General features: G+C 45.1%; 1 protein-coding gene across 1 annotated transcript in view; it reads left to right on the top strand.

Annotated features, from left to right (window-relative positions):
• Positions 1 to 14,820, top strand: part of LOC145409509 (cell adhesion molecule Dscam2-like) — a 78,521-nt gene that overhangs the window by 55,821 nt on the left and 7,880 nt on the right. Inside the window, exons 25-31 of the mRNA XM_080279898.1 lie at positions 2,180 to 2,286; positions 2,937 to 3,126; positions 5,070 to 5,241; positions 8,443 to 8,634; positions 10,474 to 10,655; positions 12,198 to 12,362; positions 14,422 to 14,614. Of these exons, the coding sequence (XP_080136024.1) occupies positions 2,180 to 2,286; positions 2,937 to 3,126; positions 5,070 to 5,241; positions 8,443 to 8,634; positions 10,474 to 10,655; positions 12,198 to 12,362; positions 14,422 to 14,614 (1,201 nt within the window). The remainder of the gene's footprint in view (positions 1 to 2,179; positions 2,287 to 2,936; positions 3,127 to 5,069; positions 5,242 to 8,442; positions 8,635 to 10,473; positions 10,656 to 12,197; positions 12,363 to 14,421; positions 14,615 to 14,820) is intronic.

Here is a 14,820-nt window from a genome sequence, read left to right as displayed (position 1 = left end):
AATTGCTAATTTGGAGTCATTGTTTAGTGGGGGGAGAGTTAACATCACAGTTAACCACCCTGAATGAAGTGTATATATTTTGTATATAGTATTAATTATATATATAAAAAAAAAAAAATAATAATAATAATAATAATAACACAAAGAAGAATGACCCATATATGGCAGACCAGTACCATTATCTTTAAATGAAATATTAGTAACTCTTACAATATTCTTAATTTTAAACTATTTTTATTCTTGCATGTATGCAATTCACTATAATAACCCAAGTACATACTGTATTACAGTTAAATAATTTACTTTAATGCATTTATTCCAATATGTATTCAACTTATTTAAAATGTAATATTACTGAATAATCACTATTTACTATGCATAATATATGTATACAATATTCATACAATTATGTTACTTTACAATATTATGTATTTCACTTAATTAGCTTATAAGTTCATTATAATGTGTATGTAGTATGTATTAATATATTATAACTACTGTATTAAATGTCGATGGTACGTCATTTTCGCGCGGCCGAGCAAATATAGGACTACATAATAGATAGATAGATAAATAGATAGATAGAGAGACAGATAGAAGCAGGAAGTCAAATGATGAGAAGGTGTTGTGTTTGCGAGAGGCGAGCAGCGCTAAACGCTTACACGGGGGAAAGCTGACGACAGCGGCCAGTAAGGAGATGATTCATAGCTGTCAGCAGTCCTCTCGTGAGAAGGTTCTGTTGCCATGAGGAAGGTGCGGGACACACACACCCTACTACACGAGATTTCAGGAAAGAGAGTTTAGAAGGAGACAAGCGACCCTATAGAGAGGTCGAGACGGAGATTAGCTTGAGAACAGAGAGAGAGAGAGAGATAGCGAGACAGGGAGGTAGCTACCCAGGACTTATACTATTATACCTGTTTAATATTTCCAAGACAAATAAAGATAGTCCCATACTATTCTTTACCTCTCCCGTCACTACATGACATCTGGTGGGGAAACTACTACAAGATATAAAAGCCGCTCGACCACAAGTCTAACATATACTTCTCTACAATTAACTGCAAAGTCTTTACGACACTACTACTATTACTACTACTTCTACTGTTACTACTACTACTACTACTACTACCACCACTGTTACTACTGCTACTACTACTACTACTGTTACTACTACAACAACAACAACAACAACTACTACTACTACTATTACTACTACTGCTGCTACTACTACTACTACTACTCTCATGGACCTAACTTCAGCTAATATCTTCTGTTTCTCACGTTCTGCTGCTGGCTAATATTGCTACGCTGGAAGGGGTCTGACACATTTCTCTGGCCACGTACGATTCTCTGATATGACGCCTCAGGAGGGAAAGTGACGGATATGTCCTGAGTGTGAAGCAGAAGCAGTGGAATAGCAGGCAAACTTTTGTCTGTCTGTAAAAACTGGATATGTTCCGCGCTGGACACTCGCTCACGAATTGCAGTCTGAATGTGAGATTAGTGATGAAGGAGGAAGGTTTATACTTACGCCTATCAAGTACACGAGGTTTACGAAGGGAGGCAACTTTTACCAGGTCCTACTCTTCCTCTGACGGCTTCTGGTTACTTCACATACTCCCCATTAGATACACACAGATTGAAGCTTCTCAATGTAAGACCAATGATGAAGAAGGTTTATATTAATACCTGTCCTTTGTAGTGTATTTTAAGTTATACAGTATATACACACAGCCACGAATCACACCCATCCACACTCGCTCATACGCCTTCACTCTAACATCGGCACCTGTAATTATAAAACTTCCAGGTAAGAATTATAATATTACAGGTGATGGTATTAGTTTGATGTAGGGCAGGTGTGGAAAGGTGAGTCTAGGGGCCTTATTCTCTTCCATTAAGGAAGCTTCCTAACACCTCTTCCTAAGCGATTTATTCTGCTTATTACTCCCTACAGTCCACTTGTGTGTCCTTTAAATCATTCAGATATCACTATAGTCAACACAAATAACATACAGACTGATATTAACCAACAGTATCCAAAACTAAATCGCTAAGGAAGAGGTGTTAGAGCTTCCTAAACCGACGAGAATACAAGCCTAGTGTAATTGTAACCTGGAATGGGTCATTGAGGCAGGCAATTAAGGTATGCTAATTGCTAATCTTCCTGTGACAGCCCCTGGACGCCCCGACCCTACCCAGATGGTGGAGGTCAATTCTACCTGCGTCACACTACGCCTCTACACCTGGCCGGAAGTTGTCTGCCCTATTACACACTGGAAGGTAATGTTACTCTCTCCTCACACTAATTTTGTCAGAGCTATCCTCCGCCATCAAGCTGTCCTCCCTTCACATCACCCTCATGCACATACCCCTCCATCCCATCCATTCACTTCATCCTCGATCCCACCCATATACCTCTCCATCCTTTCCCTTCATCCTCGATCCCCACCTCCCCTTTACCAACTCCTCGCTCATATACATACATTCTCCTAGTCAGTCTCTCATTCTCCATTTTCTCCACATGACCACAATGCTTATTATTAATACCGACATACTGTAATATACGAGAGGATGCTGAGAGAATCATGATAGCAGTGATAATATGAGACAGAGAGTTAATACGAGAATGTTTATGATGTTACTTGTAGTATTCCCAAAGTTTGGTCTCTTGTACACAGGATAATCTCAACCACAATATGATAATGATAATGATGATGATGAAGAGGACAGACGATGATAAATATGATGATGATGATGATGATGATGAAGAGGACAGACGATGATAAATATGATGATGATGATGATGATGAAGACAATGAAGACGATGATGATGAATATGAAGAAAATGATGATGATGATGATGATGATGATGATGATGTCACTTAGGTCATCCTCACAGTTCAGTCTCTCACATCTTACATCTTCGCCAGGTTGAGCAGAGCAGGGACGTCTCCAAGGGCGGGTGGACCTCCCTTCACTCGCATGTGACCCGCGACACGAGTGACCTTGGCGTATGTGACCTGACCTCATCTTCGTGGCACCTGCTGAGGATCACGGCCGCGTCCACCGCCGGAGACACCACCGTTGTATACAGAGTGGCGACCAAGAACAGCGAAGGAGGTGAGTTTTGAGGGAGGTGAGCTTCGAGGGAGGTGAGCTTCGAGGGAGGTGAGCTTTGAGGGAGGTGAGCTTTGAGGGAGGTGAGCTTTGAGGGAGGTGAGCTTCGAGGGAGGTGAGCTTCGAGGGAGGTGAGCTTTGAAGGAGGTGAGCTTTGAGGGAGGTGAGCTTCGAGGGAGGTGAGCTTCGAGGGAGGTGAGCTTCGAGGGAGGTGAGCTTCGACGGTAATTATTGCAGTTTCGAACGGTTAGTCACTGTTTGCATAGTTGACTGAGGTTAGATTGATTGTCCTTGATTAGTTAGGTTAGTTTGATTAGACCTGGGTTGTTAGGTCAGGCGAGCTTAGACAAAAAGAAATATATCAGAATAACCTTGATTGTCCGGTACTGCAAATGCACTGGTGTAGGCATATTTGACAGACAATTGTGTGTGTGTGTGTGTGTGTGTGTGTGTGTGTGTGTGTGTGTGTGTGTGTATCAGTTCCCATTATATCTCATGAACGGCTTGAGTTATCATCATGAAATCATCAGAGTATCAATATATGGCCCAAATCTTGGACGAGTTCGAAAATGGTCACTCGGGGTCAAGGTCAAGGTCACCAAAATGCAGGGCCGTACCTAGAGATTTGGGGGCCCGGGGGGCTGGGTTCTTTGCGGTGCCCCCCTCCTGGAGGGGGGCCCCGCAAAGAACCCAGCCCCCCTAATTTTCAAAACTTATCTAATATCTCAGCCGGGATTGTCAGGATGATAAATATATATATTTTTAAATATTAATTATAAAGCTTATAAATTTTTAAGGCTTTTTGGGGCCACCCTCAATTGGGGGCCCGGGGGGCAGTTTCAAACAGCCCCCCCTCAGGTACGCCACTGCCAAAATGGCTGCCAAAGGTCAGCTAGTTTTTATCGCCCGCCTTTAACACCATTATTTCTCATGAATGGCTTGAGCTATCAACATGAAACCCTCAGGGTATCAAGATAAGGCCCAAATCTTCCCGGCCTACCCTGGGGGGACTGCCATCCCCTTGTGTCCCCCAGGGGGAGCGCGGCCCCAGGGCACCCTGGGGGTGGCGCCCCCCAGGGAGGGCGTCGCCATCCCCCCCCCGGGGGGGTCAGGCGTGTAACTTTGCCAACACTATATTCTGGCGGGCCATTAGCATTCGACTCCCGAATGCTTTTCTTTCATTTAATGTGGACTGGCTTTTTGTGAAACGCGGTGACTGAATTCCATAGAGTTGTGCGAATTTTCTTCACATTTGAGATGTAAGTAGCTTGTAACTTGGCCAACAGCATATTCTCCCTGGCGTTTAGCATTCGGCTTCCGGATGCTTTTTTTCATTGTAGCTGATTTTCACGTTGCCCAGTGACAGAGAGAGAGAGAGAGAGAGAGAGCTACAGGTGTACATATTTTCCTCAGCATTTCTTCATGACTAACGTCATAGTATTCTGGGCTTAACTTATCGTTACAGTTCGGCTTTCAAGATGGTGAGACGGCAATTTTTGGCCAAACTGAAGTGAAAATAGTATAGTAACCAAGGAGACTCATCCCTGCTTTATAAATAAGGCTCATGTTGTGGGAGTGGCAGAGTTTCATCAGAAAAAAATGAAAAAGAAAAGTTGAATTTGGTTGTCAACAAGGACAGTGATGGAGATGATGTGTAGTCTCTCTCTCTCTCTCTCTCTCTCTCTCTCACAAGGATAAAGAACTATTGGATGAAAAGCAGCAATACATGTTCCGAAACTGCAGTCGTATGAATCCGACCTCGTGAATAAAGCTTCGTTCATTAAGGATTTTAAATAGCTTGTGATGATGCATATATAATTAACTGTCACTAGAAAATTTAAATGCATGCAGTCTATGGACAAGGAATGGAAAATACCTCCCCCCCCCACCATCTTTTCTGACAACAGCTGGATCTGCCCCTCGACTCAAAAGCGCCTATTCCCCAGGCTTCATCACGGCGGAGTGGGTGCAGGAGGTGCCCCCTAGTGTGGCCAGGAGTGTGGACGCCTGGCTGGACGCACACATCGTGGCGGGGGTGGTCAGTGCCCTGCTCCTCGCCACGGCATTCATCATCTGTGTCTGCGTCGCCGTCAGGAGGAGAAAATACGGCGGTTACAGGTACTCCGGGGCCTTGGTTTTGGGGCATACTGTAGATATGCGTGTATGTGTGTTGGCTTTTGAGTATACTGTAGATATGAGTGTATGTGTTGGCTTTTGAGTATACTGTAGAAATGAGTCGGGGTCTTGGTTTCTTGGTTATACTGTAGATATAAGTGTAGGTCTTGGCTTTTGGGTATACTGTAGATATATATTTTTGACAGTACGGTATTGTAAGTGACACAGGGGGCTCCGTATCGCCTCTTCCATAGCGATTTAGTCCACTTATTTTGCATCTTACGCCTTGACATTCCTTTTAAGTGATGTTTATTGTTTATTATGGACATAGCTTGGGGTGTTAGCTGCAGAACAAACAGCAATGGAAGAGGTGTTAAGACATCCCCAAGGCCACCCAAGGGACGGGGCACAATTTCTTCAGCCGAGAATGAGCATGAGTAAAATAATAATTGATATAAAATAAAAATAATGATTGATAACAACAACAACAATAATAATAATAGTAATAATAATAATAATAATAATAATAATAATTAAGAAGAAGAAGAAGAAAAAAAAAAGATGAAGACGAGGGAGAAGGAGAAGAAGAAGAAGAAGAAGAAGAAGAAGAAGAAGAAGAAGAGGAGGAGGAGGAGGAGGAGGAGGAGGAGGAGGAGGAGGAGGAGGAGGAGGAGGAGGGAGAAGAGGAGGAGGCGAAGAAAGGAGGAGGAGGAGGAGGAGGAGGAGGGGAGGAGGAGGAGGAGGAGGAGGAGGAGGAGGAGGAGGAGGAGGAGGAGGAGGAGGAGGAGGAGGAGGAGGAGGGGAGGGAGGGGGAGGAGGAGGAGGAGGAGGGGGGGAGGGGGAGGAGGAGGAGGAGGGGGGAGGAGGAGGAGGAGGAGGAGGAGGAGGAGGAGGAGGAGGAGAAGAAGAAGAAGAAGTAGAAGAAGAAGAAGAAGGAGGAGAAGGAGGAGGAGGAGGAGGAGGAGGAGCATTGCATAGGATTACATAGGAAGGCAAACAGCAACAGACCTTATAGTCCTTTCGAGGCTGCTTGTTACAGAGAAAACTATGACTACAAGATCTAACTCTACATGCTGAAGGATAAAGATAGTAAAGCAAGAAGGCTCCCCCCATCCTCAAACCCTCCAGGAAAAAGTGAGAAAAACCACCATGCAGCATGGAAAAACTGACATGGAAATTTCACAGGAAATACTGGAAAGGAAAAGTCACATTCTATAATACTTTATCTATAAGCTACCCGACTGAGTAACCTGAAAGAGAAAGTAATCAAATCAACTGATAGTTACAGCATGACATTATAAACTGGTACATTGAGTTAATGGGAAGTCTGTGGACATAACGTGGAAACTATATAGTGCACAGTGTGGATGTTTAGGGGTGGTGCGGCAGCCTTGCCTGGCGCTTTTAAGGTAGGCAGCAGTCCATCAGGCTCTAGCTCCGTTCACTCCACTGAGACGAAAAACTCTCCCGTGTTGTACAAGTACACAAGTCTCCTCTTGAAGCAGTGACCCCTGGTACATTTAAAATATCCCGATGGTGGTCACTTGTCTAACAGGGACCCTCAGTGATCCACAGCCCATCACAGGTCGAAAGTAAGAGTAGTGACCATTAACTCAGGGTTATCTGTGCAGATCCTAATCTGTGCTTATATTACTTTCCTCGCACTGGGGAAATTGAAAAATATATAAGATGGGGTGTCTTATAGACAAAAATGGACTGTACAGTGCACAGTGTGGATGTACAGTGCACAGAGGAGGAGAAGAAGAAGAAGAAGAAGAAGGAGAAGGAGGAGGAGGAGGAGGAGGAGGAGGAGGGGAAGAAGGAAAAGGAGAAGGAGAAGGAGAAATGAAAGTCATTATTTTCCAAACCCACAATACTCAAGCATCACTGTACAAGTGACTTAACAAATGGTCAAAGAAAAACAGTAAGAAATCAAAACACACACACACACACACACACACACACACACACACACACTGTCTAGAAGAAAGGCTCCGTAAACAGAAGAACAGAGAGACAGAGGGAAATTAACGGGCCAACAGTCACCTTCAATCGCTTATCAGTATTGTGTCCTTCCTTCTCTGTCACTTTCTTCCGCCTTCTTCAGGGCGTATCTTCGTCCACAGAAGCTCGTATTCTCATCGTGTAAAGAAACTCCCTAGCACCTCCTCCCTAGCGATTTATTTTTGGATATGACTGGTTTATATCCTTTTGTACGATATTTATGCAGAGTGCGGCGATAATGAAAGGGTTTATGTAACGGAACAGTACAGTAAGGTGTAATAAGCAAACTAAATTACTTAGGAAATGGTGGTAGGGAGCTTCCTTAGCCGACAAGAGTTCGTGCACAGTCTTGCATTGTATTCGTCATATTGGTAACATGTAAAATTATTTCATGTGGCACTTCCCATTGCCACAACCGGCAGAGAAGTGATGGCGATCATTCTCCCGTGAGAGCTCATTAATTTTTAGCAAGATTCCTTTGTCGCCTCACTCCTATTGTATATTTCTCCTGCTTCTCATCGCTACATAATTCCTTCCCTTTTCTAGCAGTCTGTTTTGTCATCGATGCCATATAAGTCGCGGTGTTATGGCTGTCAAAATCAAAATATATTCGCTTTGAACAGTTCTTTTTTTCCATTTTCGTCCTTTGGCAGCTTATTTCGCGTAGCTCAGTGGCAGAGATAAGAGACCTTCTGCTGTACATCTTTTCCATACCACTTCTTTGTGACGAGCGCTATTTGTTGTGTCAGTCTCTATTTACTACTCAACTTTCTAGATAAAGAGTTAGCAGATTTAGATCTAGTTAAACAAAGTGTGGACAAAAATATAGGGAAAAATGTGAAATTGAGTCAGGATTCCTGGGCCTTGAACGCAGAGTGAGTTAGTGTGTTGCCCATTTTACTGTTCATGCCTTTGTTTTAATTCCCACTCTACTGTATTTTCTTCTTTCTTGCATTCTGAACCCTGCTTCACCCCATGATGATGATGATGATGATGAGGAGGAGGAGGAGAAATGTGATGATGATGGTGATGATGATAATGATAATAAAAGTGATGAACGTTATGATGATGATGATGTTAAAAATGAGAGCGATTATGAAGTGAAAAGGAGGAGGAGGAGGAGGAGGAAAATATAGATGATGATGATGATGGTGATGATGATAGTGATGAACCAGCATAACTAGCCGTATCCCTGACCAGCAGACAGGGCGGGAGTGTGGACCAGAAGGGCGGCAGCGGCGAGGAGGACAACGCCAAGAACTGCCAACTCACGCGAGGAGGTCACGTGTATTCCCCAGCCTCGACCAAGAAGCCAAGGGGGTCTCTCTCCTCTCTCAAGATGCAGGATGAGGCGTCGGATCCTTATGAGATATGCCCCTATGCCACCTTCAGGTAATAATTAAGGAGTCGACTTTAGCCCACCATTATAGCACTCAAGGAATTACACATTAATAAACGGATCTTGAATTTGGCTCTGTTATATTGTTTTCGTTTTTTTTTTTCTTGGAGGGAGTAATATGCAGGATCCTAGCCTTTGGTTCCTCCTTCCTTGCATTAAAAAAAAATTATATATGACTTAGAGATTAAATATTATTACACGAAGCAGTTTCCTTGAAGTGAATGTAGCACAGAATGAGGTCTCAGATCCCTATATGTCCCTATGCCTCCTGCTATACTCCTTTTACTCTAACTTGGCCTAAAATTTCCGTCTCTCCATCTTCATTGTTGAGGTGTAAAGCTAGAATAACAACAGAATATGATGTTAGTCACAAAAAAGTGCTATGGAAAGGAGGTAGAGTTGCAGTATTGTCTTTTTGTGCCTTAAGTTGTATGCAACAAGCTACAAAAGAACGATAATCTGGGTCATGTTTGAGCGAGAAGAGTATAGCAACACTCGATCAATGGACTTAAGCCATGACTGTATTACATAGGGATTTACATATTACATACACAATATAGAGGACGATAGACTGGAGTCAATATAAGTGAAAGACAGGATAATACTTCAGAGCCTTAAGATCTATCTATCCATCTATCTGTCTATTGCCAGATGCCTTAATCCCGTAAGGGGTGGCCACAAACAAAGCTCCTCCATGTCGCCCTATCCCCCGCAAATTCACTGCCCTGCTCCCAGCTCACACCCTCCTCTCTTGTATACCTCTGCACTCCAACCCTCCAGCTCATCCTTGGCCTCCCCCTCCCTCTCTCCCCCTCCACCTCACTCACATACACTCTCCTCTTTAGCTTCTCACTCTCCATCCCCCTCCACCTCACTTACATACACTCTCCTCGTCAGTCTCTCACTCTTCATCCTCTCCACATGGACAAACCACCTCAGTGTGTTCCCTCTAACGCTTCCTATCACATCCACAGATAATCCCTTGAATATCAATCAGTCGACTTTATCCCATAGTTATTTTACACAGATACTTGTACAGAGTAGGCTGGTCCATATTTTACACGTCCCTATTTTCGTGTGTTGTGGGTACGGCTTAATCAGCGTTACCAGCATCTACCATGCATTATTTTCTGCTTTCCACCAGTTTTATACTTTATATCGTCTGCTCTTCACCTAAACTCTCTGCATTGTTGATTAGCAATTTCAGAAGACAAAAACACATGTCCCTACCACACCAGCAGACTGAGCCGTCCCCGCAACAGACAAAATAGATGGGTGCAATATACGACCCTCCTTATAAAAGCAATAAATAGCCAACAACAGTGTTAATGGCGCAATGCACGCTTTCTCCCTCTATTTATGTGTTTACAAGCAGACTTCAGGCTCAGAGCACTGCGTTTGTTTGTATTTGATTGGATGGATCTCTTTACAGCAAACAGGGCAAGAGATATACTATATATTTAGCTGACTGAGAAATTATTAAGCAAAGTTTCAAAATTCAAAAATGCTACATGAAACTTTAAGCCTGTCTCTGAATACAGAGCCTCTGGTGATTGTACACAAATATATATAATTATTAAAACTATAAATATATCTAATTATAAACACTGTAAATGTAACTACACTGTACTGTAAGACTAGAGGCTTTTTGTGATGTTATTTGACACGCACTTAATCATAGTCTGTCCTAAATTTAAAGTAACTTTGGCAAGATAGGTGGGTCCTTCCATTCAGGTCTTCACCTTCACCTCAATGTCATCTTCGTTTCTCCCCCTCCCTTTCTCTCCCTCTCTCTCTCTTTCTTTCCCTCTCCATGTACTGGCATCTTGTAGCGTGGGTAGTTCGGAAGACACTTTAGAGTACGAATTGTCCCAGTACGCAATGACCCCTCGTGACTGCCTTGCTGTTTCCCTTCACTCCCCCCCCCCCAGTGACCGCCACCAGCCCCAGCAGTCCCCAGCTGCCTACGGTCAGGTCCCCAGGCAGCGGTCCCAGTCCCACTACAAGGAGACAGGTGGGGCAGGGGTGAGGCAGCGGTCCCAGTCCCACTACAAGGAGACAGGTGAGGCAGGGGTGAGGCAGCGGTCCCAGTGCCACTGTAAGGAGGCAGGTGAGGCAGGGATGAGGCAGCGGTCCCAGTTCCAGTACAAGGAGGCAGGTGAGGCAGGGGTGAGGCAGTAGTCCCAGTTCCAGTACATAGAGGCAGGTGAGGCAGGGGTGAGGCAGCGGTCCCAGTCCCACTACAAGGAGGCAGGTGAGGCAGGGGTGAGGCAGCGGTCCCAGTCCCACTACAAGGAGGCAGGTCAGGCAGGGGTGAGGCAGTAGTCCCAGTTCCAGTACAAGGAAGCAGGAGAGGCAAGGGTGAGGCAGCGGTCCCAGTCCCAGTACAAGGAGGCAGGTGAGGCAGAGGTGTGGCAGAGATAGGCAGGAGTCCCACTACAAGGAGGCAGGTGAGGCAGTGGTCCCAGTTCCACTACAAGGAGACAGGTGAGGCAGTGGTAGGCAGGAGTCACACTACAAGGAGGCAGGGGGGAGGCGCGGTAAGGCAGATGTAGGCAGGAGTCACACTAGAAGGAGACAGGCTAGGGTGAGGCAGGGGTGAGACAGGAGTGAGGCAGGGGTGAGACAGATATAGGTAAAAGGAATACTAGAAGAGGCAGGGGTGAGACAGATGCAGGTAGGAGTCACACCAGAATGAGACAGGCGAGGGTGAGGCAGATATAGGTAAATGGCATACTAGATGAGGCAGGCGTGAGGCAGATGCAGGCAGGTGTCACATTACGAGGAAACAGGTGAGGGTGAGGGAGAGGTAAGGCGGATGTGGGTAAAAGGCATACTAGAATAGGCAGGGGTGAGGCAGATGCAGGCAGGAGTCACACTAGAAGGAGACAGGTGAGGGTGAGGCAGGGGTGAGGCAGAGATGAGGCAGGGAGTCACACTAGAAGGAGACAGGTGAGGGTGAGGCAGGGGTGAGGCAGAGATGAGGCAGGGTGAGGCAGGAGTGAGGCAGATACCCAACAGTCAGCTGGTGATGCATAAACACTTAGTCAATACTCCCTTCACATTAACCTGGCCTAAAATTACCATCTCTCCACCTTGAATGCTCAGCTGATGCAAGAGATTAACACTAGGGCGTGGTGCTAATCACGAAAAAGTGCATTGAAAAGGATGTAGAGCCATAGCATTGTCATATTCTGCTACTGAGCTGTAACAATAAATTTACTCTAGGATTTGACTTTAGTTACGAAGAAATGCTGTGAAAAGGATGTAGAGCCTGACAGAGCCTTGCTGCTGTCTTACCCTGCCTCTGAGATACGTGAAAGATGCTCCAGTAGAACGAAAATCTGGGCCAAGTTAAGGTGAAGAGACTAATTTGTAGGTTATATCTAAGACACACTATAGTCTCTGTCTTGCTATACCAGAGATTGCATATACAGATATCTGTGTCACATTAAAACACACACACATTAGTCTCTGTCTTGCTATTCCAGATTTTGTGTATAACTTTATCAGGTTGAAGTAAACGCACTAAAGCTTCCGTGTCTTGTTGTAACAGAGATCGCGTACATCAGCCGAGGCAGTCTTGGTGGGGAGTACGGGAGTCGACCCAAATCGATGCCCAGTGGTACCCAGAATGCCCCCACCGCCGCCCAGGACCAGCAGAGGGATGCCAGGAAGGACACCAGGGGCCGCCACCACCGCCCCAAGAGCCGATCCAGAGGTACAATCGCCTGCAAAACTCCTGAAGCCGTTTCTGCAACTCTACCCACAGACTAGACAGTCTCATGAGTCTGTAGAAGCCAGTATGATGACTCAGTTAGGCCACAGAAAATTGTCACCAGTCCAGTTCTATCTATCATTTCCATCTATCTATAGCTAGTCACCTCAATCCCATTAGGGGTAGCCATAAACAAATCACCTCCACGTCGCCCTGTCCTCTCCCTTTTGGCTGCCCTCCTATCTAGCACCCACTACCACACATTGCAAACCATACGTAACATAGCTCTCGTCACCACTGAGCTCGCCAATGCCACTCCCACGACTCACATATATTTTGACACTAAATTCCTCGCTGTTAGAGACTTCCTGACATAAGGGGCACACGGTTCTATGCAGCAGTCTGTCCCAATCCACAGCACCCCTGTTATTACATGACAGCCACACAACACAACATGACGCACAAAACAGTCACCACACAAACAGTTCCAGACCCTCTTGGAAAACATTTACATCTCCAGACGTTTCTAGTTCCTACACCGGCAATGAAGAAACAACTACATATACAGTTCACACACAGGGCAGTGCAACACCTTGATCAGATCACTATACTTCACGCCCCCCTCCCAACATCCACCCATCAGAGGCATCCTAAATAGAGCTGATCGAGTTCACCTGGGTAGGCATAGATCAGGACATCACCCAACCCTCCTCAATTACCAAGCTTAAAGTTAGGCTGGGTGCAATCACAGATGACACGTGCCCTGCTTGTACTGTAACTACGCCCACACAACATACCACATTATGGAGTACTGCACAACACACCACCACGACACAGACACAGCATCAACAGTGGCACCATCCCACAGGGGCAGCTGCTTACCTGCGGTCAGCTCGGCCAGGTGAACCGGGATAAAGCAACAGCAAAAACAACATCATATTGCAATGTCTTTCGTTATATGAATGATTATTTTAAGAGGAAAGGGACACTGTGACAGCCCTATAGAACAAACAAAGGGATATATTCAGTCTCCACAATCAATCAATCAATCAATATATATATATATATATATATATATATATACATACAGTATATACTGTTAGGGAACAGAGAAAACTGTCCCGTAAAGTTCCAGGTTCAAAACAAAAGAGTTAGGTAAAATTACAAGTTAAAGTTTAATGCTCAAACTAACAACTAAACAGTCAGGACTCATAAGGATAATGTAATGGCAAAAACAGGTTAAATATATGGTTAACTGCAATAGCCTCTATTTACACGAAATTAGCAAGTGTAAATTTATCTAAGTCGGCCCTGATAAAATGAGAAAACCGGATAATGCTCAGTGAATGCAAGATATTATTACAGATACAAAATATTATTACTACTGGCTGACACCCAAAACACATGAATCACAAAAACCTCACTAGGCCTACGAATTAACACCTTATGCTATACAGTACAAGAAAAAAAAATGTAATAACACTTATACTCAAATTACACAGCTGCTAGATGGTTGGAGACTTCCTGAGCACTCACAAAAATAATAACAACTGTACAGGGGAGGACAGAGATGTGAACAAAATGAGGAGCAGATCTAAGTGGCAATTAATGCAGAGACTGAGCTCATTATATAGGGGCCGGCAGAGCTTGATACAATTTGTAAGAAGGACGCGCAAATGAAGCCATAGGGGACAAAGAGTTGACACTCCTGCTCTGAACGACAGAAAGAACGACTTACTCTACTATAAGGGAGGAGGGGGGGAGTGAGGTAGAACACGCACTATGGAAGCCACGAGGCGTACTTATGATTTGTATCTCTAGGATGGACAAGGGCAATGGGGGGATTGTTTTCTTTCCTTTCCATGTCCCTTCTGCTAAAACAGTTGTACTGTAATCTATGTTAATTTTCCTGACGTTTGTAACATTTGTTTCTGCAGGAAAGACAAGAGACATAGGGAGATTCTGTGCTCCTTCTCCTTCATACGAAAGGAAATCCCAGTCATGGCAGGAGACTGGCCATAAATTTGTTTATGATTCTGGATCAAAGTTTTCTTTGTTGCAGCAGACACTCCTGGAGGTGGGCAAGACTCCAGCACAGAGAGTAACGACGCCACCTCCCCCGTGCAGCAGCCCCGCCACTACTATCAGCACCAACATCAGCAGCAAACGGCAGAGGTAGCAGCAGCAGCAGCCGCCGCGGCAGCAGCAGGAGGGCGTGTGGCGCCTCACCCGCTGCCGCCTGTCTGCCATGCCAGGTAGTCTCAGGTAGTGGAGGCTGAACTACGTAGGTGGAGCCTGGCTGCTGCAGCCCACCACTCCCCGCCACACACACCTTCCTATTAACCCCCTTCCCTTGCCACGCACTCATCTACTCCCTCGGCCTCACTCCAGTTGCCTTTCCTCCTCTACTTATCCTTTTTTTCCGCATTTTGGTCGCGTCCACACGAGAAGCGAGAGGGTG

This window comes from Coenobita brevimanus, chromosome 81, assembly GCF_032717465.1.
Source record: "Coenobita brevimanus isolate Jiangsu-jjx chromosome 81, ASM3271746v2, whole genome shotgun sequence".
NCBI classification, from domain to species: Eukaryota; Metazoa; Arthropoda; class Malacostraca; order Decapoda; family Coenobitidae; genus Coenobita; species Coenobita brevimanus.
This window is presented reverse-complemented; position numbering and strand designations above follow the sequence as displayed.